General features: G+C 32.3%; 1 protein-coding gene and 1 pseudogene across 3 annotated transcripts; both read right to left on the bottom strand.

Moving 5' to 3' along the window:
* Positions 1-3255: 3255 nt before the first annotated feature.
* On the bottom strand, positions 3256-9601 carry LOC134277694 (uncharacterized). 3 transcript variants are annotated; one of them, XM_062760017.1, is made up of 3 exons: positions 9528-9601; positions 7447-7581; positions 3256-5775 (listed from the first exon to the last, which is right to left on the bottom strand). In XM_062760017.1, exon 3 carries the CDS (start codon positions 5772-5774, stop codon positions 4569-4571), a length of 1206 nt encoding a protein of 401 aa, XP_062616001.1. In that variant the 5' UTR covers position 5775; positions 7447-7581; positions 9528-9601; the 3' UTR covers positions 3256-4568. The 3 variants fall into 3 exon arrangements, with proteins under 3 accessions (XP_062616001.1, XP_062616000.1, XP_062616003.1); XM_062760016.1 differs by lacking the exon at positions 9528-9601 and adding an exon at positions 7792-8001; XM_062760019.1 differs by lacking the exons at positions 7447-7581; positions 9528-9601 and adding an exon at positions 7792-8001.
* A 6118-nt stretch (positions 9602-15719) lies between these two features.
* The window catches only part of LOC134277693 (dematin-like), an 18193-nt pseudogene continuing 6730 nt past the window's right edge, over positions 15720-27182 (bottom strand).

Genomic DNA, 27182 nt, shown 5'->3' with positions numbered 1-27182 from the left:
AAAAGTAGCGACTGCACAGAATTTAAGCGCGTACGGTTCACTGTTATATGAATTTGTATAAAATATTCAGTATAATATAATAAGTATTGCATGTAGTTGAGTGTAACATTGAAAACTTTCACCCCTCGAAAACCAATTACAACCTCTGCTGCGCCTCGGTTGACAATGTATTTTTTGGGGTGAAAATTTTTAATGTAACACTCAACTACATGCAATATTTATATAACTGTTCATATATTTAATATCATTGCAGTGAAATCTCAATATTTACCCTTTGTCCCGTTTAATCTGATTTTATTTAATTTATGCCGACCGCCTTTTCCTCTGTATATTTTTTCTCTTCACTTACTATCTTGGATATTCCATGATCAGATAAAGGTTCAAAAGAAGGATTCTGTGAGTTTTGTTTTCTAATTTTATATTTCTTCTTCCTTTTTTATCTTTCAATCTTTTCATCTCCTTTAACCACCCTTTCTTTCGATTTAACTTCCTTTCTCTGTATCTTGTTTTCCATGCTTTTATTTAGGTTGAAAATAGAACATTTGTTATAAATTTGCCATTTTCTTGTATTTTGTTTCCTTACTTTTACTACATGTATAATGTACACATTTTTTTTTATTTCATACATTTTGCCTTTATCTGGTTCTCTGACACTCTTTTAACGGGACCTGTTTAAGAGATAATATCTTATTTTTATATGGACATATGCGGGCATATAAGAGCTTGCATATTAACCATGCTATTTAAACATTGCTAAGTTTTAAAATACGTTGCAAATTTCCTTATGTCATCAAATTTTAAAGTCCGTGAGGTTGTTATATCCAAATTCCATTATGATATCGTTTAAGTCACAAAGGTGTTTCCTTTCTTTTTATCCTCTAAAACTTACTCTACACATAGTCTGTATGAATAAAATATAGTTGAATGGGAATATAAATGCAAAACTCCAAAGTGCGATGGTGACGCCAAAGTCCGATGATCTTGCTAAACCCCGATGGTCTGCGGCAAACCCCGATGACTCTATGTCATTACGGCCGCCAAAGTCTGCATGATGATCACGACAAAGTCTGATGGCTAGTTTCCTATGAGACGCGTTGCGCTAAAGTTCGATGGTCTGATACGCCAAGGTCCGATGGTGCGGAGGAACAGTCAATCAATGTTTATGACGTCACAATAGTCCGACGTCATGCCATTGTCCTGGATTCAAAATCAGTATTCTCCTGTCTATACAATTTTACTGATTTTGCTTATTGTTTTCACCCACTAGAGGCATTAATTAGGATAAGTCCTCGCACACCACTCGACTGATAAGCCGTAGGGTTAGTCCTTGAACACCTTTGGATTAATTATGTGGTTCTTCGAACCCACCCGAAATATTCTCGAGTTAGCCTAGTCCTCGACTGATTTGGATTAGTCCAGCATCCACCCAAGATATTTAGGTTATAGTTACTGAGTATCACGCACTTTTCGACTGATTACGGCTAGTCTCGCAGCTATATCAAAAAGATGACGGTTAATCTTTGCATTTAATGTTTATTTGTCTTTATTTTAAACAATCGGCCCTTGGAATGGCGCGGCATCGCCTTTTTGCGCAGTAGTACTATGACATCATAAACGTTTCCGAACCCTCGGATTTTGGCGTGTCAAACCATCGGGGTTTAGCGCAGACCACCAGACCTTTGCGTGACCATCGGACTTCGGAGTTCCATCGCACTTTTGAGTCCTACATATTAATATTGTGTCAATAAGGGTGCTCTTTTGATAACTTAGTGAAATTACAATTATTCTATGAATATCTACTTCTGTGCTGCTGGGAATTTGAATGACGAATAAAACGCATCGTCGTGAAGAGCAAGGTTACCTCTTCCAAAATTGTGAAATGTGTGGCCCTAGGGTCAGGGGTTAACTGGGTGGACTGAGAATCACTAAACTTTGTCAATTGATGCATATACTTTCTAGAAGCATGTCAAGCAAAAGGTTAGTCACAGTGACCTTCTATTGGAATTTCATGACTTTATAAATATTTGAATTGAAGTGATGGTGTTGTACACTTTATCAGAAGAGCATTTCTTTGCCCGTGGGCATCTTATTTCACCTCGACCTTGACTATACTTTTCTTAAATTTTCATTTATATAATTTTAGAGAAACTATTCATGATATGTTTTAACAAACTTCATATCTTGATGAATATGAGTAAGAGCTATTGTTGGGCAATAAAAATTTGGCCCTGATCTTTCATTTACCCTGACCTCGTTTTTCTTAACTTAAATTCATGTAAACTAAGTTTCAAAGAAACTTTGCATAATGATTTTCCCCAAACTTAATATGCAATTTCAAATAAATTGTTCATAATAATTTTAAGTAAGTTTATAAACTGAAGCATAATTTGGTGAGAAATTGTATATCTTTTAACTTTGACCTTCCAAATAACCTTTGAATTCACAATTTTCTTTTTTAAAAATTTATTTAAAAAAATATTCAATATATTTGTATCAAACTTAACTAATACGAATTTTTGAATTTCATTCCTTATGGAAACTAGGTATGACATTCATGTCCATGGAAATATCTCCAGTTGCTGATTTTTTTATACAAGGCTTGAACAGAAAAAATGTACTGAACAGCAGCAAATTTAAACCCTTTTATTCTTTTTCAACAAGAATCTGACAACAACATGTAACATAAAAATTCGGAAAACTCGGTCATTTCCATAATTCATAAAGATATTTTTTTGTCTCTAATCTATTCAGAATATATTTTCAAGAAATTAAAAATAAAATTTTAGTATTGGATGTAAAAAAAAAAATACCTAATTTGCAAGTTTTTGTGAGAAGGAATAATGTTAGAATAATGAAAATATTTTAGAACATAATTTTTCTTTTAAGAAAAAGGTAAAAATGGCTTGTCATTTAACCTACGTGGTAAGGGAGCAAAGAAAGATTTGAAGAAGGAATTATAAGGAAAGAAAAAGAAAACTAGATGAATTATTCAATTATTGATACAAAATGTCAATTAATAAAAAATTCTTAAAATAATCATTGAAACTTTATGACATACTTGTAAATAGGCATGTATGACAGTATGTAAAGTTTGTGGATTTCATCAAATTTTGAATTGAGAGACTAAATAAATATCAATGCAGAATATTTACAAAAATATCCATGATTTATTAAAAAGAATGCAATAAATGAATACTGAAATAGAACATTCATCTCATTATTGAATTGCACGTATAACAAATTTCGATCTTGCTAACAGTAAAATACAATCAATATAAAATCATTGCATTATATAAAAATAAAATCCAGACCTGGTTAGTCTTCAGATAATCTGTATATCGTCCTCCTTTTATCAAATAATTAAGTCATGGCATATTATTAATTTATTAGACCCCTTTAAATGTATCTCTGAAATCCCACCGAAATGGGGATTTACAATGCACCTCTGCAATAATAAGGGTATGCAGGTATGAAAACTTAATGTAAACTTTTATGCAATTTTTTCGATGTTTCAATGTAGAATACAATCGTATATACATATATGTCATAAAAAAGGTAATTGTACCAAACCAACAAAGTATATTTCAAGTCTTTTTCTTGGATTTGGTAGGTTTATTGAGACATTCTGGAAAATACTTTGCACATAGTTTTCTTTGTCTTCACTTTGGATGCCTTCTGTGATAAATTGCAAAAATGATAATATGATTTCAGAAACTTAAAGTTATTCACGTAAATTTCTACACAGTTCATCTTGTATGTAGTCTATTCTAAGTTTTGTAGCTTTCTTCAATTTATGACATGGATTCTCTTTAAGCGACTCTCGATAAGACCGTAAAGCCCCATGTAAGTCCCCCACAACTTGCTGACAGATCCCCAGTATCTGCCAGGATATGTCTCTCTCTTCAAAAGGAACATAAATCCCATCATCATAGAGCAGCAGTGTCTGTAGGTCTGTCAGTAACTGTAAACACTGAGATCTAATACCCAGTCTATAGTGCGATAACACTGACAACATCTGTACTAATACAGATGGAGGAATATATATTAATATTTTATTTACAACCGACTGTTCTAATGTTAATTCTTCAATATAGCATATCTCAGGAAGAAGTTTAATTGACATTGTCCAAGCACCTTTAATTCTTTCAGACAAAGACAGACCACTCACATATTCCCTATATCTATAACTGTCTCCTACACCATAATACATAACATGGGGCTCTGATAGTCTTCGTTTAGTTTGATTAGTTATATAGAGTGCTTCGTTATACCTACCTGTCCTATAGTAATACAAAGCTAAATACAGTGAATAGGAGATGGTTCCTATCTGTGATGACAATTTCAACATGCTACAAAGTTTTCTGTCCAAACAGTAAACATATTTATGGTTATAATATTGAACACTGTTTACAATCATGAAGGCTGCTGGAACAAGACACTCAGCTGTCCACTATTGTAATGTTACTGATTGGTATGGTGACCGTGACAATTGTAACAAAGTGTCTACAGATTTTAAAAACAAAAAAATGTATTCCAAGTCATAAGAAAATTTACCAAAATGCCAAAGTTCATTTTTCGAAACAAAGATCATTACATGCAATATCGTTAGAATGTCCTTCTGATAAGGGGATCACTATTGTCAGATCGTAAAGGGCTGGCTCAAGAATTGATCTAAGTGTCGGACTAAGGAGTAGACTGGACACGCCTAACCTGTAATACTGATAAAGTTGTTCTAGAAGAGATTCACGTGCAACCCCGACAATTTTGTTCAAAAACATATTGTTCTGCGGAATAAAAAAATTCGCGAATTTGCCACGATACACACAGAGAATGAGATACTTAAAACACATCCAAAAGCATTTCAGCAGATTGTTAGGACACCAGTTCATATGTCCAACTTGTATTAACCAGAAGATTGTAGTCTTCATGAAGTATGAACACAGTAATGGTTCCTCCACGTTTTTATTGATTACTTCTTTGAGAAATATTTTAAGCAATCCATAACATATAAACTGAGTATGGTTCATAGAGTACACTAATTTTAGCTCGGCCATAGAAAAGGATAATCTCCACTCTAAATCATTTCTACTGGTAGTACATTTACTCCCAATAGGCACACAGTGACAGCCATCGTTTAAAATGTCTTTCAATACATTTTCAGGAGGCCATACGTGTCCAAGGCATCTTTTTATCCAGTTTCCAGTAGTACTTGGCCAATATTTGCAGAACACGCAAAGTGTATGATCATATTGAATAGTTCCCTCGTAACCACTCGTACAAGGACCATGAAGATATGAATTTTGTAGATTATGAGCAGAAAAAAAATTGTGAAAGATCCATTGTCTCCATAACAAATTTGATATATAAAATCTATCATTTAATGTAATGATTAAGAATCTTAAGGAATTCAAACGTGGCGGCGTTAAGAGCTGTAATCTAACAAAACCTGGCGATATATCTGTGTCCTCCATCAGCATAATATGATGAATTGATGGATTGTAATCTCTAAGCTGACAAAGGTTATTTATTACTTTAAAACAATCAACCCATGACATGTAATCCATGTCAGATGAATTTAACCTGAATCCCTCCCTATGACTACCGCTAAGCATAAGTCTGACTGGACATTTATTTTTTCTTTTTTTAGGTTTTCTATGTAGCAAGTCCTCCACGTCCCTTACATCCCTTCTGATGGCCACTTTACTTGGTGTCCCTATCTCAAAACGACTCAGACCTACATAGAGGATCTCTGATAGGCGGGGAATATGGTCCATTCTGTAAATTAAGTATAAAGAATAAGTAACTAACGGTATGTTTTTTGTAAGAGCTGAAATAGTAGAAAAGTAGACGGATTGTTTTCTTTTATATGTACTGTTAATATAAATAGGAATTTTTAAAGCTTCGAATCCCAAAATAAATTAATAAATAGCTTTATTTATTTTCTTTTAAACACAAAACACCAATAATTACTTTTTATGTCAAATATATTAATTATTTGTTACAGAATACTGCTACGTAAAGATTATTCAATTAAGGTTCTACGGGTTAAGCAATTGTTATTTTCGTTATCATTGTTTTTTAATTTTATTTGTTAATTTTAGAGGTGTATAATAGAGCATATACATGCATAACTCATTTGTTTACGTTTTTGTAAAGAATATGTTCAAATGAATTGGTATTTTATAATTTTGAAATATTTTTTGAATGCCGTAGCAAATATGTTGTGAGAACATTTTTAAATGTGAAACAAATATTAGATATTTTTTAAGTTTTTCCTCAGCACAAATTATCAGTATCAAATCAATCGGAAAACTTTCACCATGAATCTCTATGGTGACCAACTGAGTTTATATAATGTATATGGAGTCATTTCTTTTCTTTGTCCATATACTACAAATATAAGTGCATAAAATCGCTTTGCGATAACTGTATTGAGTGACGATAAAACAAATAGCCTTGCATACAAATGATATATGATATGATTTGACATATACATACAATGGAGGTGCTTATTATTACTGTTCAATTTTTGAAAACTAATTTAGTTGAGACCGTGTACATGATATATTATTTCTTTATTCTAAAAATGATTAATAAACCATTTCTAACAACACTCCCCCCTTTATTATTAAACACAATCATAGAAACTTCAAAAATATATATGATAATGATAATTACTTAATTGTAAATGTTCTCAAAGTGCCCTGTCACTTTTAAATGTAAAGTCAATCAATCGGTAAATGAATCTTTAACAAAATTTATGTTCACATTCTACAAATCCTTCACTTTCATTTTCCTTGTGCCTAAGTTTTTCCCTGCCCATATTCTCCATTTTGAATTCTAAGAGTCAACCGCTTGGCGCAGTTTTCAGAGCGCCTGCTCTAGATCTAGAGTCGCAGAGCAAGGAGTTGATCCTTTAATCGCGGATTTGAGTTCCACAACAGGACTTGAAGACCGGTCCTTTAAATGAGACTGTAGAGACCGAGTTGCGTGACGCAGTAGAGGCTGGCACGAAAGAGAATCACCACTGCTCAAAGGTCCTAAGTGGCGAGTACAGGTCTAAATTTGCAGACCTCAATTTAATCTTGGAAATTAGCCGTAACTTTTTCTCTTACAGAACCTCTAAGACTTGAAGTTCCTTCTTACTAAGGACAAATATGATTTTGTCTGTTTTCTTATTCCGTAAATAAATAAACAGTACTAATGATGATGCGAAATTGATGTATTATACCTCTTCTAAAACATAATTTTAAAGAATACAGGCTAAAGTATTATGTTTGGTAAAAGTAATTTGATAAACACAATAATTCACCTCATCCGATACGTATTCAAATCCATCAGTTATGTATGATGGTCTTCTAATTTTAAAATTAAAAAAAAATACATCAAATAATTTTGTTTCTTTAATTTTATGTACATGTAATTATATTTCAATGCTTTACATACCTATATCATCCTTAGCCCACTTTGTTCAAGAAAGCAATAAAATATGAAATGTTTGATGAAATATTCCGATCAATTCATCACTACTGGCCCCTCAAATCATTTCTTTTTAATTGCAATTTGGGTTGAAAATTGTACCTGTAAATAAATTTTAAAAACCTTAAAAAAATATAGATACATTATTTCAAATATAAAAGTGGGGGAAAATTGCATTGAATTATATAAAAAGGAGGTAAAATTGCACCAAAAACAGTTCCCCTTCTAAAAGGTTTGCGAAACTGTAATTCTGAGTTCAATAAAACCTGTCAGTGTTTAGAAAATGAAGGCATATCTTAAGAGTTAACATACCTGATTTTATAATCTATAACTTATTGTCACAAAAGTTCAAATTTCCCGGCATCCGGTTAAAATTTAAAAAAAAGACATTGTCTTCTATCCTAAAGATTGTAAAGTTGCACGTACAGAAGTTTGTAAATTGCTGTAGTCAGTAGGGCAATATCAATTCGGAAAACACTCTTTACAGCTTTATATCAATGAAACACACAACTGTGTACTCTTTAAGAGGATGTTTCGTGATTGAAACATAAAAGAGTTTGCGGAATATAAATACTTGTACTTCAACGACCGTGATTGGAAGACGCTGGAGATGGCCAATAGGAAAATAAGGAAATTCAAATGTGACTTAAATAAAATGATTTATCACAATTTGTATAAATCATAACGTTTTGTACATCATTATACAATAAAAAAAATATGGGGGAAAAAAGAGAACATACAGAAAGACACATGAAAATAAGCTATGAATGAATCATAAACCTTATCATAAATTCTCCACCAGCGGACTGATGTCAGAAGTTATGATATTGTTCAGGATTTTTTTTTTCTAATTTTGTATTTTGATCTTCCGTTTCAACGTATCTTTTTTTCCAACCTTCTTTTCTTTCAAAATGTATATAATTCACTTTTCGCTTTTCTGAATTAATTTTATATGCAAGGCACCCCGAGGCATTGACGGTCGTGCAGGCTGTGGAGAACGCTAATCCCTACACACGAACAGTATACACAGGCAGTCAATGAGTATTACCTATACAGCTTGTTTGGCCTACATTTCTAAGGATGATGTGACATAACTACTATCTGGGGCTCCTTTTTCTACAACGAATTATATTTAATCTACTACTATTTTGATAGTTTTCAAATATGAGTAAATAAAAACGATGCCTTTTGAATACTTTCAATATTTCCGACAAATTTTAATTATCAGGACTACTGCATTATCTATTCTTTCTTAGACACAATGACAGCAAAATTCGGCCTTGTTTGTGATAGTTTGTTCTTTTATGAAAAGAATAGGTGGGTCTTGGTACAATAGAGTGGTATGCATGTAAAAGGATTCTTACGTATATAGCTATTGTCTTTAATTCGCTCATAGAGAACAATTGTCCAATCCAATGACAGAACATGCAGAACGTAAAAAAAAAAAAATAAAATCAAGTCTACATTTTTTTGGGGGGGGGAGGGGGAGGGGGGCTGATGCTATAAAGATTAAAGATAGATTTGTAATCTCTCACGATAAAAAAATCTTTAAGCTGATAAAAAAAAGAAAAAAAAAGACTGTGAAGCAGGGTGAATAAGAATCTTTAATGATGTCTATTATTATTAAAATAAGCACACCATGACAAGATTTACATTTCTCATTTTTTAATAATAAAAGATATACATTAAGGAATACACATGTTAAGCCATCTTTCGATGTGCATTTTGGTATTCAAAATATCCTTCGTGTTCTTATCTATCTCTCTATCAGAATCCTTATCTTAAGAACTACAATCACATTAGAGTTTTTGATTAAATACGATAACATTTAAAATCAAAACACGAACAAAATTGATGATTTATTATGTTCAAATATTTATATATTCATGTCTTTAAGGATATACGATGTACAGTTCAGAGTCCTTATTTTGAAGAAATCAAAAACAATGTCTAACTCGAATGATAAATTTCTGAATGTTAAACAGTGTAAAAAGATTTCTTTAAAAATGTTTTACAGTTATCTAAGCTAAAAAAAAAGCTATACTAACAGATTCACTAGACTTGACAGACCATTAAATGCATTTTTCTGTATGCTGGTTATATTCTTGTTGGATAGATGTCTAAAAAATACATGTAAGATTTAAGGATATGCAAGAATGATATAGCGATAACGAACAGTATTCAATCTCAAAGTCTATAAAACAATACAAAATAGGAGCAGAACAAACACGGACCTCTGAAACATCAGAGGTGGAATCAGGTGCCTCGAAGAGTGAGCATCCCCTGCTGAATGGTCACACCCACCATGTGCTCCTTGTCATGATTGGGAAATAACAGAAAAATCCGTCGTCAATTCAGTGTATAAATAATGGACCAACAATTAGTATGAAAAACGTCAGTCAGCATTTGACTCAATGATAAATTGTATTTGATGATAATGTCATTGTATCGACCACAGAACTTACCAAATGGTGACTTTAAACGAGACTGCTGATATTTTTGTTTCATCAACTTGCTTGTCAATAATTTACCTCGTATTAGGAATTGTTCATACGTAGAACATGCTCTAAATGCTTATCGAATCAGCTGAAATATGTATACTCCGTATGCAGGTGATGAAGGTATATTGCTGCATAAGTAAGGGATGTTGACGATAGAAACGTTACAGTCATCATGTAACATATAGCTTGGTTGTTAGATTATCATTAACGTCTTTTTCAAGTAAAATATCTAATTATGAAACAGATGTGTCAGACTCTGTGGTATCTTTTATCTCAAGCTCACCAGGATATATCGTATCGACGGATGAATTGAAATTACCATTGTTAATTGACAATACGTCGTCGATGTATCTAAATGTCGAGTTAAAGGCCACAGCAAGTTTTCTTTCTTCTTTTCACGCATAAGATTTTACACAAAATCTGGTTCATATGAATATAGAAAGAGGTCTGCTAATAACAGAGCGCAATTGGTACCCTTTGGAATTCCAATAAATTGTTGGAATACCTGGTCAACAAAAAAAAAAACACATAGAATTTGTCAATCAGAAACTCAAGTATCTCTTTGATGTCAACTTCAGAGTACTTGTGTGTGCAATCAGTTATCTTTCTAATTAATTTGTATGAACTGAAATTCATTTTATTATTTTTACACTATGTGTAAACCATTTTCAGGTACGCTTTTCTCCGATGGTGTATTCAGATTTTTAATTAGATGGAAAATTAAAAGAATATAATTTTAGTCTTATGGCGACGCCATTGACATGTCGTTATTTTTGGATAAAATAATGCGAGAAAAATAATCATTCATTACATAGTGAATCTTGTCCCCTCGATGGATTTTCACTATCCCACACTCGTAGTAATGAATGATTCTATTAGTCTTTATCTCATAGTAATATACCAGTCAGTACTAATTTTTACTTAGTCTAATAATAAACAAAGACAGAAAAAAATTAAATTACTTTAAAATGAAGTCTGCATTTTTATTGGTTGGGAAAGACTTTAAAGAAAAATGTTAAATCTCTCACTATAAATTCTTTAACTTGAATAGAAAATGTGAAACAGAGTGAAGAAGAATCTTTTTAAAATGCTTATTTCAATAAAAATAAACACAAAACCGATTTACATTTCTCAGTTTTGAATCATAATAGAGATAGTACAACTTGGTTTTCAAAAATATCAAATGTCTACTTGTTTTTCTTCCATCTCTCAATCAGAATCCCTAACCTTAAACCTACAGTCACTTTAGAGTTTTATTTTATTAAATAATGTAACATTTTAAATGAAAACACTAAATAAATCGATGATATATGATATTTACATATTCATATCTTCACGAATACATGCACAGTTCAGAGCATTTATTTTGAAGAAATCAAAACAAAAAAAATAAAGTACTCGAATGAAGAATATCGGAATGTTTAACAGTGTAAAGGGATTTCTGTAAAAATTATTAATAGTGTTCTAAATTAGAACAACTATACTTACAAAAACGCTAGACTTAATTGACAGACCATTAAATGTATTCCCCTGTATTGCGGTTATACTGTTGTTGGATAGGTTTCTAATTAAAATACATGCAGAGAAAAAGATACAAATAAGTTCTGGATAACATATTCAATATATACCTAGAGAGAAAGAAAAAGTATTCTTTGACCATTAAATTTCGGAAAGTTTGTTTGCTAGATTTTAAATTTTAGGTTCTTTTTAATGTAAAATATTAGTGTGCATGAATGTCATCTTTCATGTTTTATGGGCAAACACGATCAAATATATGTCCCACAAAAATAGATGACAAATCTAAAAACTGAAAAAAAATCTACTTTCCGCCACTTTTCTCATTTCTATTTCTTATCAGAGTATTCTGTATTACGACTAAGATGCCATAACATGCATAGGGTATAACATTTTAACTAATAAGAATACAATACAGAAGTTCAATTAAGGGATTTTTACGTTATGAAGAATAACTTGGGATCTCTAACTATGAAATAAGTAAATGTATAGTACTTCAAACGTAAAAATTAAAGTGTACAACAGAGTAAACAAGAGATGTATGAGCTTTTTTTATTATGGAAATAAGTACATAATGCATTTCTCCGATAATGTAGAAATATAATGTAGAGATGTGTCGCTATCATTAAATGCACATCTTGGATTTAAAATTATCCTACGTCTATGTATTTATCCCTCAATAGGAATCTCTATCCTAATACCTACAATTACTTTAAGTGTTCTAACGTATGTGATATATGTAACGTATGTGATATATTTTAAATCAAATCACTACCGTTATTGACGAAGCATTATATATGTTCATATATCTAATATGTCTTTTATGATAAAGTTCAAAACATTTGTATTGTAGGAATCAAAAATTCACAAGAACTCAATCGAGGTATTTCTGAATTTTAAACAGTGATAAGATAATTCTTTAAATTGATTCACATTCAGTGAGAACTTCTATACTTACAGATACTCTAGACTTGACAGACCACTAAATGTATTCTCCTGTATTGTGGTTATGCTGTTGTCGGATAGGTCTCTAATATTAATGAGAAGAAAAAATTCACAAGTATTGTAAATCACTGTATATTCGCGAGAACTTTATTTTCGCTTAATTTCGTGAGACAATGTGCTCGCAAAAATTTCATTCTCGAGTATATTATTATCCCTAAGAGCAAAAACCACAATTTGTAAAATAAAAATGTTTCGCTGATAAAAATGAAATTGCTGTCTCGCGAAAAAAGTGTCGCGAAAATTATGTGATCTTCTTGTTCTGGTTGATATGTTCAATATTCATCTTGTAGGGGAAGAGAAAACGATTTTATTTGACTCTACATATTTTTGGTCATATAAACATTTTTGTGTCACAAATTCTTAATTTATTCTTCTTTTTGCTAAAGTTAAGTGTGAATGCTACCTTCTTTGAGCTGTAATTTGATAAACAAGCAGAACTTTATCATGTTTCTAACGCTATTGTCATACAAAAATATGTCAAAGACTGAAAAAATGTAATCACTAATAATCGATTATGTTAATTGTCTACCTTACAGAATTTGGTTTCATTTCTCCATCGCTGTTTTTTGCATTATGAATATGATACTAATAGATTGTGACATTTTAAAATCATTAGAATATGCATTGAACTAGATGAAATAGTCCAAGATTTGTACAACTGATCTTATTTTTATTGCCGATAAAGAAAAGAAATAATTAATGGTTTCTTCTTTATGAAATACCATATAAGTGGAAATTTTAGCGAGGAGCAAATTTAGCGATTTCTCCTTAAAAAATAGTAATTTATTTTTTAGCGAGAGGTAATTTTAGCGATTTTAAATTACTTTCTAAAGAAGCTATTACAAATAAAATGCAAATAATTTTTAGCGATATTTAATTTTAACGATCTCAGTACCCTCGCTAATAATGCCAAAATTAAATCCTCGCTAAAGATTCTACTTATACGGTAATCTCTCAATGCATGCTTTCTGCATCGTTTTTCAGAAAATCAAAATTTTCGTAAGAAGAATGGAGTTCTTTCAGGAGTCTTAAAAATTTGTTATTTTAATTTATTGGTCTTTGTGGTCGGGATTTTTTAATCTTATTTTGTGAATACATTATCATTTATCTCCATGATTTTTAAAAAGTATAATATTGATAAAAGCATACAGAAAAAAATAAAACTGACGTATTGTACTTTAAATGAAAGTTTATTTGAATTTTGGACCCCATCGCAATGAGACTCAATTGAAATCTATTTCCATTTACTTTATTAAAACTTGGCAAACTGTATAGAATAATAAAGAGGTCTCTTAAATATTATGAAGCTTAATAATAAGAAAATAAGCACACTACATTTTTTAAGTTTCCCATAGTTGTCGAGATCTATCAAAGAAGAAGCACACTTAACCATAAATACCTTAGTCAAGGGTGGTTTGCCAGTTAAAAAAGGAAATTTACACAGTACAGTACTAACATATATATAATCATAACGGACTTACATGTCTTGTATAATTATATTGCATACCCCATCATGTGTTGTATAATGTGTCTCTACGTTTACATTGATGCCTTGAATTTTACACAGCCTATAGATTTATCTGGATACATGCTTACTGATAGTTAATTATAATATACAGGTGTCTTTTGTGAAGTTGGTAGAAATCTTGGTTAATGCTTTCCTGGAACAGTTAATCGATGTTCCAGTACAAAAAAGTGAAACCATTTTACAACTACACGGGTCAGTACTAAATCCAGTCACAGATTTGTAGAACAGAGCGCAAAACAGTAAAGACAGAATCATTTTCCAAATAAAAGTGTGTTTATCAATGCTTATTATGCATCATTCTAAGTATCCAACAATGAATTTTGGGTTTGATTATACTTTAATTAGGAAGTATTTTTAAAACAATACTGAACAAGTTTAAGGTTGAACGACACTCTCTGATAAGAGAGATAACTTTTGTAAAGGAAATATTCTCGAAATGTTCAATAATTTGTTTTAGTAGAATTTACCATTATATTGTTATTTCATTCAAAATCAATGTAAGACGCTAAAAATATAGATCTTTTTCCTTTTGCCTTATTTTATTATTTTTATAGATATAAAGCACGTTTGACCTGAATCAACTGGGAATAATTAACATCTTTATACATCTTTGTACATACAAGCTGTTTATAATTTACAATGTTATGATTCATCAAATATAATAAAATTTTATGCTTATATTTAATGTGTTTTAATTTATATTTAATATTTGCGAAATACTAGTATTTTTTTTACTTCTTGAGAGTGATTTTGATATTTTACATTCATTTAATGTATACTGATATAGAATTTTAATTAATTTAAAAAAATAGTAGATAAATCAGTGAACAATATAATGTATCAATATTACTTTGATTTGGAAAACATAAGTCAATTGTCGAAATTAAATCAAAATTTGACTCGACATTGTATAATGCCCTTTAGAGTGGGTAGTGCTCCCACCTGCTTTCAATGTCACAGTAAAACATTGAGAAAATTCAGGTAGAGATAGGAGGATTTTTTTAAATTTTGCTTGCAAAGTAGCTATATTAAGGCAGTTAAACAGTAATTTTAAAATACATGTATTTAAGTAAGATGAACGATCTTCTGTATTAAATTTTAATTGGGAAGTGTCATACTCAAACACAACTGAATTTATAAACACTTATCTCAACTCATTACTGAAGATATGATAAAAAGACAAGAAACATTTCCCTGTCATATTCATAATTGATGTAAAGTACTGCCTGGTGAAGTGTTCAAATTGCCATAAATTTCGCAATCAAGTGAATTTCTTAAAAAATCAAGTGAATATCTCTGGTACTCAGATTTGGTTTTCCATTTGTAATTCAAGTACGCTCTATTTGCTAGAGGTACCGGTAATCCTCATTTTAAGTCCTTGTTTCCCTTTTACAGAACCGAAGAAATGATCATTAGAGACATAACATTATAAGCCACAATGGTTTACTCCTACGGCCACAAATATTATGTTAAATTACTTTTCTTAAATAATTGACCAGGGTCTATGTAGAAAATTGACCTTTTGATCATTTACGTAGAAAAATGACACACTTTTTATAGAGATTATTATAGATGATAACTCCGTAGAAAAATGAAACTGTGTTTGTTTTTTTTTTATACATGTACATGTACAAAGAAAAACTCCTTGCCTCCAGTGTATAAAAAAGAGAAAAAATACTAAAAACAGACAATTTCAAATTTGGGTGAATTTTTTTTTATTCATCAGAGACACTGATCAGATTCACAATTTCCAATGAATTAACTAATACTGCATGTATTTATTTTTTACCATGTAAAAGCATCAATAACTGTGGCTTTAATAACTCAATAGAGAAAAAAATATACATGTATGTAAAGCAAAAATAGTTTTAAACATAAAATATTGCCCCATGAATTTCCTTTTTACCCATCTAAACAACCACTAAAAAGTACCTAAAACTCACAAAATACATATACCTGTAAAAAGCAATCACCATCATTGGACAAAATGGATTTGTTTCGACTTACATACCTATACACAAGGAATCTTAATCACAATCGCTGTGGATACACCCTTTAAACAAGGGAAAACAAAACATTAGGCAAGTCAGAGGTGGAAATTTAAAAAAAGCCCATGCAGTAAAATAGAATTAACAGCATACATTAGATACTTGCATCCAGTAAGCAATCAAAACGGATTTGTATAATATATAAATCACAGTAATATCATCCACAATATCACTCAAAAAAAATTTACACAATATCATAATGCCATGAACTTAGCTTGTAAAGTCCTTACATGTATTGAAATCTATGCTCTGTGGCAAGAAACCAAAAAGGCATCTATTTTGCAATTACCGTCACCCAAAATAAAGTCCTGCCCAATAAAACAGATTGTCTGAGAAAAAATCCTATTACGTAAATGCATAATGTTCAGATTTTATGGACTTGTAAACCATGATATGATATAAAACTCTTATATGAGCCAAAATTTTCATTTCTTCATAAAATAAGAAAAAAAATTAAAATAATGTAAAAAAGCTGACGAGAATTGCTGAAAGCCTCTGCCACAAGAGCAAATACACGTAATAAAGCTTAGCACCCATAAATAATGATTCTAAAATAATTATTCATCACTAACAAATAAAAATCACTAACACTGAATAAAATCACTAACCCAGTAAAAAAAATCACTAAGACTATAAAATCACTAAATGCACATTTGATTTCAATAATGCAATGTTAAGTACAGCATCAATTATAGTGTCCTTAGCTTAAGCATAAAACTCTTTACCTTACATAAATTCCATTATATTACAATATACAGCAGAAAAATCTACGTTCAGTAAGCTCACTTCTAACACGTCTAAACTTGATTGTTCTGTTGTTTGGCCAAGAATAATTAAATCAGATCCTCATATCACATCAGCTGTCAGCACAGATCTGCAGTAATTCAAAAGATAACTTAAAAATCGAACTCAGTCGAACATAACAAGACAGTGATATGTTGTCTACCGCATGGCCCAACGTCTACATTATCCTAGTAAGGCAGAGGTATCATGATTTAAGCAAATAAATCATACAACAATGAGAAAACGTCTTGCATTGTATCACTTGATTGACACTGGTCAAGGGGAATTAAAACAAGTCGGCTTTCCTCTTCAGATCGTTTCGCTTCCATTCTGGAAGGCGTGTGAAGTGTTCCCTGTCCATTTTGAACAATTGATTAAAGTCCTCCTGACGTAAATGAATCTGAAAAAATAAGCAGGCATTACTTATACAATTGCTACTTTTTAAACCCCTGAGATAAAGGAAATGTCCGTCTTAACTGCCTTCTTCAGTGGACTTTATTAATTGTAACCAGACTGGCTTTGTCGAACAATGGGTAGACTGGATTCATAGATTTTGTGGAGAATTTTAATATTTTTTTTTAAGCATCCAAATTTTACAGCAAACCATTCAAAGCAACTATTTTTAGAAATGGAACTAAAGGTCACCAGTAATTTAAACGTTTTTGGTTTTTATCTTACAATTTTTAAGTATAACTGAACATTTTTGATTTGTATCATATAATTTATCAAACCTATGAAACAATCTTATGGTTCACAAAATGTATTTTAAAAAGTAAAAGTATTGAATAAAAGACATTCCATGCAAGATTACATATCAAAAGTAAGCTGGTTCTCTATACTTTTATCAGTTTGTCAGTGAACAAGTCATAAGAGGCCATTGAGAGCTTACCTCCAACATATTTCTATCCACATCTTTAGGCAAGTCGAAATTACTTATCTTCAGCTTCTCATAGGGATAGATCTACAATTCATTATATAACACAAGTTAAATTTCATTTCCATGCTTTCCATTTAAGAAGACCACAGAAAAAATGAAGACATATTACCCTCAAATAAGGGAGTTAATCCTTTCTAGGAGGATTAATTATAAGGTTAAAGTAATATTTTTCATTCTTCATATAAATATTTGTCAAATTTTGCACTGTAAGGAACATATATGATGAAATTGTTTCCATTTCCCTAGTTATCATATACATGTATTTAGATTTTTCTTTCCAAAAAAATTACCATCATTGACTGTAAGCCAAGTATTATTCATGTCATCTTTTATTCACGATTTGTCAGTTTGCAATCAGTCTGGGACATTTAGTTTTTGTGACTGAGGAAAACATTCTCTACCAATCTAAAGCAAAATAACTGGTTCGCAGCAATAAATATTTGCAAGTAAGTTGAGAAACTATGGGATATTTCTCGCATACGAAAAATAGTTGGTTTATACATGTAGATATCAAAATTTTTATATACCGGGGTACATGAACAAAGGGGGGGGGGGGGGGGGGGGGACTCACCGGGGGATCGGCTTCTGTGTGCCACGTACTCCTCTGCAGGGAAATTATAGATATACCTTGGCCTCCTAATATACTGGAAGTCGCAAAAGATTCTTGCTGCAAAAGAAAAGCATTCAATTTTCATTATAAACATGATACAAAAAACTTTCAATATTTAAGAAACACAATGTAAAAATAAGGAATTCATACATACCTCTGTATTAACAGTCGAAGATGAAGCTGAAAAAGTAAGTATACAGTATATGGCATTGTATAAAATATTAAAAACAAAAATGATGTAGTCCAAGTGTCATTACACAGTATAAAAAAATTACAAGCAAAAATGATGTATCGTAGTTAGAGTTTAATGGCTTAAAAATTTACATATACATAGAAAATTAATGGGGTTTACATATTGCTTTCAGTAAAGAAACCAAGTTTCAATTCAATACTTACTCCCTACAACCCCCAATGCCCTCTCCAAAAAAAATTAACTTAAAAATTCCTGACCTGCAGATTTTTTTTCCTTTTCAAAGTTTTTAGAAGAAAATCTTGAATTTTGAGAGATCACACATGAAGAGGTAGGACTAAATTAACCTGATTAGGTCTGATTTGTTGCCTTACTTGCTGACGGATGACTCCTGGATCCCAGATCTTCAAAATCATAGTATCTCTGAAAGACATAGGCAAAATTTTGCATTAATATGTCATGCTTTACAGGTTTCTTATAAAAATAAGAGGCCCAAAAGGTAATTTTAAAATCAATAGCACAAAAAAAATGAAACTCCAAAAAAAAAAGAGAAAAGTATCAACAAAATAATTAGGTAGTTGGTATTATCATTAACTCTGAAATTTAAAAAAAACTTGAAAATACATGTACTTTTTTAATATCCTATCAATTACATTGTTTACATTGTTTTAAAAACAAAGACAACTTCTCTTAAGGTACTCCGATCCTCAGGTTCTGCAAGTAAGGCATTGACTAATTGAAAATGCTCACAAAAATGTATCTGGATTCTCAAAGTAACATGTTTTTGCACACAATAATTCTTCAAACTTTATTTCTAACGTCAATTATATTACCTTGGGAAAATTATTAACTCCTAAAGAATTTTTCAGGAAATGCAAATAAAAACACCTACTATGAATTTTCCAATTCAAAATTGAAAACAAACATATTTAAGATATAAAAATCATAGAAATTGCACAATTTTTATACATAATTTATAATTAATGTACTTTAATTTCTTCTATTTATTCTCGTAATGTATTAAGAATTTCCTACCATTGCAAGACACCATAAATCACATTTTATTTCAATTAATGTTAAAAAACATTGGTATCTATGGTAAGATTAAATTGGACCTTAATTTATTATTAAAAAATACTGTTAAAATACTTTTATGGGGTAAAATTTTCTACCTTTTATAGGACCTTTCTGAAAACTTCAAAGAAGGTATAAAATGAAAATTGCTGCATGAAAAAAAAAAAAAAAATTTCAAGCTTCTTATGAGACATTGGGAATTAATTTATAAATTTAAGAGTTATCCTTCCTGACTGAGGATCGGAGTATGTATTCCAATACATGATTATAAATTTATAATAGCATCCCAATCTAACTCCAGAAACCCTGTTTAAGAGGCCATGAATTTCACAGTTTTAGCAGAATCATCTTCATTATTGTTCTTTCTGCTAGATATACAGAGGGAGAAATAAATATTTTAGAAAAGATAAGGGATTTTTACCATATGATTTTTAGATCCCAGCCCTAACACCAAAGCCCCTGACCCTGAGTTAATGATTACTAATGAATATCTTAATTTTGGTAAAGAGCTAAATTCTCATATTACAATCTTGCCAAAATTTGACAGCTTGATTTCCAGAGGAAAAGAAAGATTTCAAAAGACTGCATTAGATTTATGGTTTTAGCCCCACCCCTCTGACAGACCAATTTCCTTTAACAGGCCCAAGGGGGAATGGGGGGACCAAGAAATTGAAAATTTTGTACTTCTTAGCCCATACATATAGAAGTTATATGTTGAAATTGGTTAAAATTGATTCAGCAGTGTCAAAGAGGAAGTTGAAAATTCTCTAATATTAAAATAAAATGACAAATAAAAACAGATAGCAACAGGTCACCTGAGTAACTTAGGTAGCCTAACATTTCACTTCATATTTTATGAGCTGTGTTTTGCTTTCAAAAACTACGGGAATTTCTACAGCTTCAATAAGCAGGAGTGAAAAAAAGAACAATATGATGCTAATTACTCACATAGCTAAGATGGCCTCCAAACGTGCCCGAAACTGGAAGAGTGGCAGCCCTTGGAGTCAGGGAATAACTAGTTCTGTGTACTGAAAGAACAAATTCTTTACCTTAAGGATAACCATCTAAACTTCTTTCTTTATCTCAATATTTTCAATACGGTTGCATTTGTCAAAGATTAAGCAGTGTACAATGAAGTTTGCATTTTCCACTGACTAAATGTTCCATAGAATGCCTGTACCTGGATGTGTGGACATGGTTCTATAACCTCTTGATATATCACTGTCATCCCAGTACCGACGAGGTCGATCCAGGAATCTAGAGGGAGCTGTAAAAGTCAAACATCGAAAACTGTATGTACAAGGTACAATATTAAAACTGTATGTACCGGTAGTTGTATACAGATCTTATGCTGTAAATCATCAATGATAGGTTTTAAAAAAAAATGGAATAAATATTCACCAAACCAGAGATTTCAACTGAACGAGCGACTTCATGAAAAAAACTATCATAACACAATGAGTCATAAAAAGTAGAGAGAGTATCATGTATCATGTGTTACTTACAGGCAAACATTGGTGACTGGTATTGTGTGCTACTTACAGGCAAACATTGGGGACTGGTATCGTGTACTGTATCGAGGTTCGTGGTCAGCACTCGGCACTCTAGAGGCTTTCCATGGATCCAGAGCCTTCACGGGATGTGCCCGCTTTTCCTCCAGTTCTTTATATATTATTTTGCCTATGCCCGACTGGTCTTTAAATTTGGAGAGTTCCTCGATTTCTTTGGTAATTTTGGGGTCCTCTGGAGGCATTTCTTCATCCTCTTCATCTGTTTCACCGCGACTTTTACGTCGCTGTCTCACTGTAAAACCATAATATTAGCGGTATTTGTTTTGTTCATTTTATACATTTGTCAAGTGTTTACATGTCTGGGTTTTTTTTGTTTCTACAAATTGTACATATGAATCTAACTTTTTTGGGCATGTCAGGGCTTTGAAACAGTCTTTGATGATATGTAAACAACCCCAGATACTTTTCTAATAATAAATCACTTTTCTCTAAAACCTTATGTATCTCTGGAAGCATGTATGGCTGATAGCACATCTTTGACATTTCTTTCTGAAATCTTACGTATTTCTAGTTAATCATTTCTCTTTGAAATCTTAGTAAATATGTATTTTTGGTAGAATGGCTTCTAGTAAATCATTTTTCTCCGTGAAATCTTGAGTATTTCTGTAAAATGGCTTATAGTTAATCATTTGGTAGAATGGCTTCTAGTTAATCATTTTTCTCCTTGAAATCTTACGTATTTCTGGTAGAATGGCCGCTGGACATGGAGGTCCGGGCCAGTCCTCTCGCTCTATCTTGGTGATCTCGTTGGGGGTGGGGGCTTGGCCGCGGGGAACATGCTCATCCTAACCGCCTCCTCATTACGGAGCTCGGAGGATGAGGAGACCCGTCTAGTTCGCTTCACCACCACTTTTGTGCCCGTAGCTGATAGTTTAAAAAAACAACAATAAAATCAACTGGCTTTGATTGATTTTGCCAGGAATAGTGAAGAAAGACAGATTTTGTTTTGTTTTTTTTCGTGTTGAATTATAACACTTACCTAGAGCAGCCATACCACCTGTAAAGAAACGTGTTGAAAGATATTAAAACTAGTTTATATGAATCGTATCACAGCAGGTAGTTCTAAAATCTGATGAAATTCAACACTGAGTTGTGACGAGTGTTTCACAGATTTAAGTAACGTTAAGTGTACTCTGAAAAAAAAGGCCATTTTTAATGTTCCCATTAAATTGTACATTTTTAAGATATCTTTATTTTTTCTGTTTATATGACAATTTTTTTTTTCATTATTTGTTTGCTGTACAGAAAACCATTCTCCAGTGATACTAAGTGTACTGAATTGACTTGTTTACACTTGGCATTTCAGGTGATAGGTGTTTTGTTCTTTGACTGAGGTTATTGTATATTGAATGACCTTTTAGTACCAGTTTTATGTTTCAACACATAGTTCAAAGACTTATCTATTGAAATATTTTGAGTTGTTTTTAACACAAATGTTGACATCATACAAAATCTGACACAACACAGTGCTGAATTTTTAAAGTCAAAATTTGGACAAAATATCTTCAATGCAGTTTTAATGAAATAGGTTCTGTATGCAAATTTATAATTATATATTCATATATACTAACATAAACGAACACAAGACGCATATGGGGCACAACCCCCATGATGGGTGATTAGAAAAGCTCACTTGAGCTTTTTGCCCCGATGAGCTAAAAAGTATTCTAACAAAATGTTCACTTAATTTTAGTTGTACTAAAATTGAATACAATATCAACCAACTTTTCTTTGGTTTCAAGAATTCCGGTTTGTCTCTGGAGTAAGAGAAGTTGACTGGGCGGTGGAAATGGGGGGAGGTGTGGGCCTTGCGGAGAGTCTGGGGGGGCTTCTTCAGGTAGTTGCTCTTTCCTTCGCTCAGGTAACTAGTGTTGTAAAACTTCCCATAGTCTAGAACTGCCTTCTTCTCATAGAAGTCCTATCAAAACCGTAAAGCCAGCATTAGACATTTTAAGACACACATCATTTTAATTATCAAACAGAACCTGTGGCCTATTGACATTTTTAAGTATACATTACTTATTTCTCTTTCTCTGAAGATGATAGATGACAATAATCAAACCCAAAACAAGAGGCCCATGGTCCACATCGCTCACCTGAGCACTAAGGGTAGGAAAAAGTAGAAAATGGCTTTTTATTGTAAAGTTTAAATCCAAAAGTAGTCCCATGACCAATCATGGATTTGCTATTTTTTAAAAAAATGATTTTTAAAGAATTTTCCTCTATATATCTTTAAAAACTTTGGTCGGCCATTTTGAACCCGCCCTACCCCTGGGGGTCATGATTTGAACAAATTTGAATCTACACTACTTGAGCATGCTTCCATATAAATATGATGAATTATGACTTTGTCATTCTTGAGAAGAAGATGTTTAAAGAATTTTCCTATATATTTCTATGTAAAACTTTGGTCGGCCATTTGGGCCCCGCCCTACCCCTGGGGGTCATGATTTGAACAAACTTGAAACTACACTACCTGTACATGCTTCCATATAAATATGATAAATTATGACTTTGTCATTCTTGAGAAGAAGATGTTTAAAGAATTTTCCTATATATTTCTATGTAAAACTTTAGTCGGCCATTTTGGCCCTGCCCTACCCCCGGGGGTCATGATTTGAACAAACTTGAATCTACACTACCTGAGCATGCTTCCATATAAATATGATGAATTATGGCTTTGTCATTCTTGAGAAGATTTTTAAAGAATTTCCCTATATATTTCTATGTAAAACTTTGGTCGGCCATTTTGGCCCCGCCCTACCTCCGGGGGTCATGATTTGAACAAACTTGAATCTACACTACCTGAGCATGCTTCCATATAAATACTAGAAATACACAATCCTACGGGCGGCTTACCAAGGAAAAAGTCAAAATAATTCTGTATAATTCAGGCACGTAGCATCGTTTTTGAAAGTGGGGGGGGGGGGCAACCTGAGAAAATTTTTTTTACTAACCTAAAAAAATTAACAAGGAAAAAAAAATGAAATGGGGGGTGGGGGTGGGGGGGTGGTGGCCACTTTTTTTTCAAGGCAAAATTACTTTCACTTCCAATTTTTCCCATATTTCCTTGCAATGTATATACTGTGGTTAAAAGTGGGGGAGGGGGCAACCATCTTTTTAATGGACATTTTCTTATAGTACAGGTAATGTTGGGAAAAAAAGGGGGCCCCCCCCCCCCCCCCCCCCCCCCCCCCCCCCCCCCCCCCCCCCCCCCGGTTGCTACGTGCCTGTAATTTACATATGTATTCATAAAATTGGGTATGAAATTATCCCTGTGACCTATAACTCAGAACCTCTTATATTTATTTTACATGCTTAATTCATTATATACCAGTTTGAATTCTATTAATAATGTAAATTAGATTTTGATAAATGTTTTGCTCATATTAGGACCTTTTTAAATTTACTAATCCCCCCCCCCCCCCTCTCGACACCACAATCACACAGTACATACTTTTGGGAATAGGCTAGATGGAACAGTTTTGTTAAAACAGTGTTTGTTATGAATTAATTTAAAATTTGTTCTTGACATGTAAATTCTACATCACATCACGTTGCGTCACCCATTATCATATTTTTAGATTAAACTCCATTCGGTACACCTCGGCCGATTCCCACTTCATCTGATAAGGTGACGGAATCGACGGCACGGAGGTTTTCCGAATGGAATATCATTATAACATGCTGCAGAATGGTGTGCTTTGGATTAATTCATTTTGTGTTATAATTGGATTTATATTTCATGAAGTTTACAGGACCTATGGAGGTCGGTAAGTACAAGTTTAAGTATAGTGGGGGTAAAATAAACCCAAACGATTAGGTTAAAGTTCAAAAAGGGTCAAAGATCATCGCATGCCACACTAGACGAATTTCATATTGTGAAGTTATCTCCCCTTGTCGATGTGACATTCAGTTACTGCCAATACTGGTGCGGATCCAGAATTTTTTTCGGGAGTAGGGAGGGGGGTTCACATCTCAGTCAAAATATTCATGCCTAGAATTTCCTGACAAGCAGGAGAAAAAAATCATACACTGAAAACAAATAAACAAAAAAAAAAACCAATGTTTTCTTAGTTAGGGGGAGGATGTCCAAAATCATTTTTTATTTGCTTCAGTATATAGTCTTGTTTAAATAACAAAGGAAATTCCAGGGGGGGGGGGGGGGGTTTTCCAATAACCCTACCCACTCCCTATCCCTGAAATAATCTATTTTGTGATTCCAATTAAATAGTATATTTTTTTCCATTTGACTAATTATGTACATATTTTGTTTCTTGTGTTTATATTATGTCTGTATATTTGTCTGCAGAAATTATAACCTTGCCCATAAGTTTTAAGTGGGATGGGCTATACAATTGGCTTCCACATTTTATAGGTTTATTTCTTGTGACAATTAAGACCTTTTATTTGGGTACCATTAATTTTTACCTCTGATCACTTGACCTAGAATACACATTTTTACAAGAAAAATACCCAACTTTAAACTTGGCCTAAATTTTGATCAGTAGGTGCTAGGGCTTTCATGCTTAACATGTGTATTCATTGTGAACTGTCAACAGGTATAAATATGTTTGACCTTGACCGTAGAGTTTGAACCACTTAAAAAATTAACCTTGGCAATTAACTTTTGAAGAGGAAGTACTAGGGATTACTTATTTCACATGTGCATTCCTTGTGACAAGACTTTTTTCTGATACCAACAATTGAACCTTTTGACCTTGACCTTTGAGTTTGACATATATTTGAGAAACTTCAACCTTCGCCATAGGCTACCAGACAGGGACATCAGTGTTTCACAAACACATCTTGTCTTCATTATTATTTGGTGGTGTCTCCATATGACGGAAAAATTCCAATGAGATATGTATTCACAACAAACAAACAAATTACTAAAGAAAATATAAAACATGAATATGTTGGTCATGCATATCTCTGCATGAAAAAAAACCCAGCTTTTCAAGTACTGCAACCATATTGTAACCCTTTCAAAACACTCATTTGAGCTTTTCTGGTTTCCTTGTCATATAACGTCTGTTGTGACATGTTGTCCATCTGTTTGTCTGAAAACTTTTTACATTTTTAACTTTTCTAGAACCACTGGTCCAATTTTACCCATGCAATTCATATAGAAATATGTACATTTGTATGTCAGACTGTTCTTCTGTCTGAATAAAATTAACCTTGGTTATCACGGTCATATCTACTGAATGAGAAGAGACAAGGCATTCATATTAAACTTATGTACTAGTATTTACCTGTGAGAATGGCATGGTTTTTTTTTTTTTTTTTACATATGACCTAGAAGTTTGACCTACTTGCAAAAAAATTAAATTGTTATAAATTTATCATTTTGAAAGAGAAAAGTTAGGGCATTCATATTATAATGCATGTATATTATTACCTGTGATAAGATCTTTCCAAATGAATCATGACTTTTACTCTGTGACCTTGACCTTGAAGCCTAACCTACTTTTCAAAAATGTTGCATTTGCTTATAACTTTTGATTGAGATGAGATATGACTCTCACATTTGACATTTGTACATTAATTACTCATAAAAATTCAAGATGTTTCCCAGCTTGCAATGTTTTTTTACTCTTTAACGTTAATGTTTTACATAATTTTCAAGATATTTAACTCTCCTAAAAGATGATTAGGCTTCTGAGTAACATTAAGGAGGACTTCAGGAAAGACAGGACTTTTTGCACAAAAAATGTAATTTTCCACCCCCATTTGACCTCCCAGGGCAATATCAAAATTCCAAAACCTTGCTGCACATCTACATGACACTACCAACCATCTCCCTAAAGATGATTAGGCTACTGTGTAAAATGTAAGAGAATTTCAGGGAAGACGGGGCTTTTTGCATAAAAACGTCATTTTTTTACCCCTATTTGACCCCCCGGGGCAAAATCAAAATTCCGAAACCTTACTGCAC

The sequence above is a fragment of the Saccostrea cucullata genome, unplaced genomic scaffold, assembly GCF_032062105.1.
Source record: "Saccostrea cucullata isolate Sc308-1 unplaced genomic scaffold, CSIRO_AGI_Scuc_v1 ctg6626, whole genome shotgun sequence".
Classification (NCBI taxonomy): Eukaryota; Metazoa; Mollusca; class Bivalvia; order Ostreida; family Ostreidae; genus Saccostrea; species Saccostrea cuccullata.
The sequence above is the reverse complement of the archived record's forward strand: the minus strand, read 5'-3'. Positions and strand labels throughout refer to the sequence as shown.

What these genes read in the sequence shown, in the direction of transcription:
- LOC134277694 (XM_062760017.1), bottom strand. Translation starts at nt 5,774, where the DNA reads ATGGACCATATTCCCCGCCTATCAGAGATCCTCTATGTAGGTCTGAGT.